At 45.0% G+C, this 6,702-nt stretch overlaps 1 protein-coding gene across 1 annotated transcript in view; it reads right to left on the reverse strand.

The window, feature by feature from the left end:
* The window catches only part of LOC101982396 (integrator complex subunit 9), a 54,584-nt gene that overhangs the window by 22,918 nt on the left and 24,964 nt on the right, over positions 1 to 6,702 (reverse strand). The window contains exon 6 of the mRNA XM_026783168.1: positions 2,648 to 2,759. Within this exon, the coding sequence (XP_026638969.1) occupies positions 2,648 to 2,759 (112 nt within the window). The remainder of the gene's footprint in view (positions 1 to 2,647; positions 2,760 to 6,702) is intronic.

The following is a 6,702-nucleotide window of genomic DNA, read 5'->3' on the forward strand; positions in this document are numbered from 1 at the left end:
CTCCCAAGTGCTGGTGTTAAAGGTGTGAGCCACTGCTGCCTAGCAGAATATTTTTTTTAATTTTTATTTTTGGTTTTTCAAGATAGGGTTTCCCTGTGTAGCAGTTCTAGTTGTCCTGGAATTAGCTCTGTAGACCAGGCTGGCCTGGAACTCACACAGATCTGCATGCCTCTGCCTCCCGAGTGCTGGGATTAAAGGCGTGAGCCACCACCGCCCAGCTTTGGTGTGGATTTTAATGACTGCAGTGAACCCGAACTTCCAGCAGCTCCTTCTTTTAAATCCTATTAAAATTTGCAGGATGTCTCTGCTTAGTCCCTCGTCATGGCTGAGTGAGCCAGATGGAAATAAACTGTTTCCATTTAAGTTCTTTTCATTACATTTTCTCTCACTGGTATGTCTGTAAGAAACTATCTCTCAAACACTGAAACTTAGTGTAGAACATTGAATTAATCGCAACTTATGGGCTGTAATGTGTTAAAAGTATGACTGGCTGAAAAACTGTAAAGTCAAGTCTACTTTTGTTTGTAAAACAACGGAAGCAAGTGGCTTTGGGTGTGGGAGCTGAAGTCTGGTCCCATGAGCCCTGCCCACTCCTACTGTGATGGACAAGTTTCCCAGAGGCTGTGATTGCTGCCATTAGAGCATGGGATGAAGGCAACACTTCAGAGAGGTCGGCTCTAGTCTGCTTTTGCCCAGATAACACAGTAAGGGCCACTAGTTTACCACTTCAACCTGGCTGGGCCTCAGTTTCCTCATTAGTTATGTGAGGACCGAGTGAGGACCGAGCTTGTCAAGCTCTAGTTTGTCTAACAATCGTCTGGAGAATACGCTGAATGCGCAGCTTTTCTTCTAGGTCCTTCCTTTCCCAGCCTAGCGGATCTGTGACAGGACCTTCAAGTTTACATTTTCATTAGCTACCCTCGATGATCTTGAGGATCCCCACCTGACACAGTACCCCCAAATCTAAAGTTCCTGGAGTCAGGGGTTCTAGATTACTAACAAATACACAAAACCCAGAAGCTCTCTGAGACCAGCCCACTTTCCCACAGCTTTACAAGACAAAGAATAAAAACAGGGTATGATTGGTAGCAAGGCTCGGGTGATTTCAAAGGTCAGTGCCTTCCGTGTAGATGACCACTTCTTCCGGGAGCCAGAGTAATACCAGAAGGTGAAGGTCAGCCCCTTAACCCCTCCCTCTTGGGTAGCTAGCTCAGACTTAACGTTTTGTGCCTCTTGCTCTGCCAAGCTAGCGGCAGCCAGATGGCCAACATGATGATCAGTAGGGACCTGAGGAGGAGGTGATTATATTCAGATGAGCTCATGGAGGCAGAGACCCCAAGATGAGAATAGCCTCTGTAAGAAGATGAAAGAAGATGAGCTTTCTTTGCTCCCTGTGAGGATGCAGGAAACGTGTGGTCCTCTGGGTCTCATTTCTGTCTCAGGGCTGTGAGACAAATGCTCACTGCCTAAGTCACCCAACTGTTAGATCCAAAGGAAACTCCAGTCCCCAAACTCTAAAAGGCAGTCCAGATATCATACAGAAATGAGCTCAATCTGGACAATAAAAGGATTTCTGGTGGCTATGAAACCGGTTCCCATCTACCAAATGGAGTCATTTCCTTTACTTCTGGCAGAAGGGACACATGGCTACTGTGGTGTCTATTGGCATATCAAAGTCCATGCTGGCCTCCAGGCTCCCTCAGTATCACAAGTACCCGTTACACATTTCAGAGTCTATGTTAGCACCCTGGCCCTTCTCACCTCCTCTTCCACCTTAAGCACCCTTCGCCTCCTAGGCTCCCCCACCCCTCGCTCCATTCCTGCTTCTCTCTCACTGTGTTCTCTGTTCTCCCCTCTCTCACAGACAGTTCTGGCCATGTTCAGTCTACTTCTTTTTCTCTCTCCTCTGGACTCTTCCAGATGCCTCTTGCTGCTCTTTCTCTCATATCTACAATAAAAGCCTTCCCTTGACAGTTTACGAGGTGGTCACATTGTCAGTTTGTACCCCGACCCCGATGATGATACTTTGTCGTAGCAGCCTGCACAGACATAGACAGGAGCCATCCTTCTTTCCTAAGACAGGAATGGGATTGCAAGTTTCACTGACAATTTTACCAAGGGGAAAAAATGTTTTCCAGACAGAAACCATCCATAGGGCTTTCAATTTAGTCTTTTCCCAAAAGAAGGAAAAATAAAAGCAACCAAACATCAGCAAGAACAATTCCATGCATCCATCTTTTCACTGGTGTGAATTTCAAGTGTGAGTCATTGCTGAGCTAGTATTTGCAAAGCAGTGTGAGGGGGTGTGACTCTCCCGCTGCGATGTATGAGCTTGCATCTCCTGCCAGACCCACCACAGGAAGGGGTTAGCCAACACGGTCTGTGAGAGAATGCGATGTTTCTAGAAGCTGCTACCAATTCTGATGTATGGCTGTATAACTCTTAGCACATTTTTAGATTTACAATCCTTAGGAATGGCTCCTTTGGACAACAGTGCATTTCAAGGAGGAACCTAGAAGTGGAAATCAGTGAGAGCAGGGAGGCTTCAAAGAGACACCAGAGGGCAGGACTGGAGGGAAGGGTGAAGCTCGAATGAGAAATAAGCCTAGGATGCAGACCCCAAGTTCAGTCTTGAGAAGTCCCTTACCAAGGTTGCTGCAGAACTCGCCCACCATGCCGTCGGGGTTGGCAGTGGGGATCTGCGTCAGCCCTGTGAGAACCAGAACATCGCTATTTTTGAGAGAAGCTTGGTCCATGGGCTGAAAGACAAAAGAAAGCGACTGTTATCTACAAGGAGCAAAGGGACAAGATCAAATGCTTCCCTTGTGGGTCTAGTCCAGCAGCAAGTTCTCCCACAGCGAAGGCTTAGCAGCTCCGGAGTTAGCAACAATCTGCCATGACTGGGTGGTCTCACTTCACATCCACCGTTACAGAACTAGACATTTAAGATCACCTTTTCCCTGTCAGCCACAGGAAAGGCCTCCTGTTTCCAGTGCTCCCTCTTGAGAATGACATGCACATGCCTTCCACATGGATCAGGGTCGCCAGAGGGTGTGCTAGAGAACCGCTGAGCTCATTCCTACAGTTTCTGGTTTGTTCCCAGGCAGGGCCTGAGAATCTGCATTTCTAGCAAGTTTCTGGGAAACGCTTCTGCTGTTTGACTGGGATCACATCTGCACTAAATAACCACCTTCTCAGAATAATTGCTAAGGAGACAAGCACGTGTCATGGAAAGACAGAGGCAAGGTCGTTCACCTGTGTAGCAAGGGTTGGAGGAACCAGAAAGAGCACTGGGTTAGCACTCACGCCTGTTCCCAATTCCTCAACTAGTCCTACCTATGACCTTGAGCAAGCTTTGAACTCGATTTCCTGTGACCACCTCCTTCAGCTGACTGGCGGCTCACACACTCTATCTGCACGTCAACTGTGAGCCCCACTGGCACATGCCATTCTCTATGATGTTGGCAATTACTTTTACCTACAATCACTTAAACTGTGATTATTTTCAGAACACTTAAAATATTCTGCTTTTCTGCATAAATTAGGGTTTGACTGCAAACAAAGGTATAAGAACCGAGAGGCCAGAGAGTCTTCAAATGTATTCCTCTTGTGACTATCTGCCCTGAAAAAGCGCAGGCCCACACACTTTATGAAGATATCTTATTCTTCCTTTTGCAGAGCAGCCCAGCAAAGCCCCAAATCTAGACTGTCAACTCCAAGAATCCATAACTCTTGAGAGCTTCTCCTTTGAGTATCAAAGTATGGAGGGAGACACGGGCTTCTTTATTTTATGAAATAACAAGGTATGGCCCTGTTACAAACTGCTCATACATAACCCAGAAGAAATTCTTTAACTGGGCAGAGAGCTCAGTGCTGAACAGGCAGTACTTGACTTGGCTCCTCTCTGCAGGTATTTACTAATGCATCTAACAGCTTTTCCTCTTCTTGGGCAGAACCTCTCAGATTCACCCCTATGTACTTCTGTTTCCACAAAAGGAAGTAAGTGTGTACCGGTAGGGGGCAAAATGGCTTTAACAGTAGCGACACAACGAGCCTTGGCCTGCTTCCTGTGTGTACCGGGAGGAAACTACAATGGTGACAAGGGGACCCAGCAGTGCAGTAAATGACATATTTGGCTTAAGATAGCTAACTAAACTGACTGAGGTGGAGGAGAACCTCAGAGGGCCACCAGATTCCCTGAAATCATGTATTTGATTCTATATGGCTCTGTAGATTTAACTAGGTGGTCAGAAAGGGCCGTGACCTCAAAAGTTTAAGAATGGCTAAACTAAAGAAAACAAAATGCGGAGTGAACTACTCTGACTTGATCTCTGAGCCTCAGCCATTAACATCTTCTTTTGAATGTTAAAAACCCACAAACAAATGCAGGGTGGTGTTTAGTGTGAGCAGCCTGAGCTGGAATCATTACAAGACACTTGGCGGTCAGGTTTGCAGATGTTTGTAATCTCAGCCCTAAGCAGAGACAGCCTTACTGACTCCCAAGGCTCCAGGACAGACACAGGCTTAAAAGGCTTTACTGAAAGTCTCCACACCCAGGTGACACTTCAAATATCTGTATGTCATCAAGATAAATACATATATTACTGGTGTCAACAGCCACTTGATGAGTGCTTAAGGGGGAATATTTTGTTTAATCACAAAAAGAAAAACCTCCCTTGTTTAAGAATTAAAACTAGCTCACAGACTGATAGTTATAAACAGATGGAATAAAACAGTAAAAACTCCAAGTTTAGGGGTCTTGGAAAGACGGATCAGGGTTAGGAGCACTGGTTGCTCTTGCAGAGGAGTGGAGTTCAGTTCCCATCACCTACACAGTGACTCAAAATCATCCATAACTCCAGTTCTAGGGGATCTGATACCCTCCTCTGACTTCTGGAGGTATCAGGCGTGCATATGTTGCAGAGACATACATACACACAGACAAAACATTTATATACATAAAAACAAAACAATAAATCCCAAACTCCAAGCCTAGTTAGAACTATTTTACTGTACTGGTCCTTTGTAGGGGAATATTATTTTAAGGTGTGTTGCTTTTGTTTATGCTGCATTTCTTTAACTCTGTGAAGCTGTGTTTCGTTACCTGTCTAAAACACCTGATGGTCTAATAAAAAGCTGAACAGCCAATAGTGAGACAGGAGCAAGGCTATGAGGGCCTGGCAGGCAGAGAGAATAAATAGGAGAAAGGAGGGGAGGAGGACGTGGGGCCAGCCACTCAGCCACCCATGGGGTAAGAGTGAAAGTGAGATATACAGAAGGAAGAGAAGGAAAAAAGCCCAGAGGCAAAAGGTAATTAGGATAATTTAAGAAAAGTTGGCTAGAAACATGCCAAGGGTGATCATTCCTAACTAAGAATAAGCCTCTATGTGTGATTTATTTGGGAGCTGGGTGGAGGGCCCCCTCAAAAAGCCAAGAGAAAAAAAAAACATTTTGGTGCCTAACATGGGGCGCCAATTGTCCTCTTTTTAAATTGTTGCTGCCTTTTAAGCTATAGCTATCCTAGTCAGCAACTGCCACTCTGCTGGTACCAGCAACAGTGTTGAAATTCTGTTCCCTCAGGCACCAACTCTTTCAAAGCTACAAAGGGAATTTATCTAAATCTCTGTCCCTCTAAAGAACTCAAGACTCAAAAGCTGAGGTGGAATTCTGCTCCCCAAGTTTACCTCCTCGTGTCTCTCAAGAAGTTCTCGTGTGTCTCCTTGCCTCTCTTTAAAAGCCCTTCTCCACCGGGCTCCTCCCTACAACTTCCTGTCAGCTAGTTGCTGACGCAGCCTCCTGACCACAGGTGAATTTCATTTAATCAAACACATCTTTGCATCATTAAACAAATGTTCCACAGCATAAAAAAATAACATACCTTAAAATAATATTCTACAACAGTCCTCTAACAATTTAATTTCTAAGCACACATTCACTTATAAAACAACTAACAGGTTTGGTTCTGACATCTTCATTCACATATATAATGCACACGGACCATATTCGCTTCTCCATGACCTCTTTTCCTTCCTCTTCCCTCCCAAAAGTCTCTTTCCCTTTCCACTTAACTTTTATTATTTTGTGTGTACAAGTGTGGTGGTGTATGTGTATATATACATGTACACATGAAGGTGTACACGTGCAGAGGCCAGCAGTAAAGAGACAGAGTGTAACCGAGAAAATGCAATAAAGGTCAGAGTGAATCCTATGAACAGGGCAGGCAATAAGAAGTCAGCAGCCTGAAACACAATGGCTTTTGGTGATAATACTTATAGAAGGCAAGAAGGCCAAAGGGGTAGGGAAAATATAGGAGGAGATTCCTAAGGTGAGGTAGTGAGTTCACTCTCAGCTGTGAAACAGGATCAGGAAGTACCACGAAAGGAAGCCACAGTGCAGAAGACTAGATGATTGAAACACAGGAGAAACGGCAGCCTGGTCAAGGGAAAGTGAAAACAGAGGTCAGCAAGGATGCTGAGAAATCTGAAGGCCCTTTATACCTTAAAAATCATTCACAGGGCTGGAGAGATGGCTCAGAGGATAAGAGCACTAGCTGCTCTTCCAGAGGTCATGAGTTCAATTCCCAGCAACCACATGGTGGCTCACAATCATCTGTAATGAGATCTGATGCCGTCTTCTGGCCTGTAGGCATACATGGAGGTAGAATGGTGCATAAATAAATAAATAAATAAATATACATATACA

Source organism: Microtus ochrogaster, chromosome 17, assembly GCF_000317375.1.
Source record: "Microtus ochrogaster isolate Prairie Vole_2 chromosome 17, MicOch1.0, whole genome shotgun sequence".
Taxonomy (NCBI): domain Eukaryota; kingdom Metazoa; phylum Chordata; class Mammalia; order Rodentia; family Cricetidae; genus Microtus; species Microtus ochrogaster.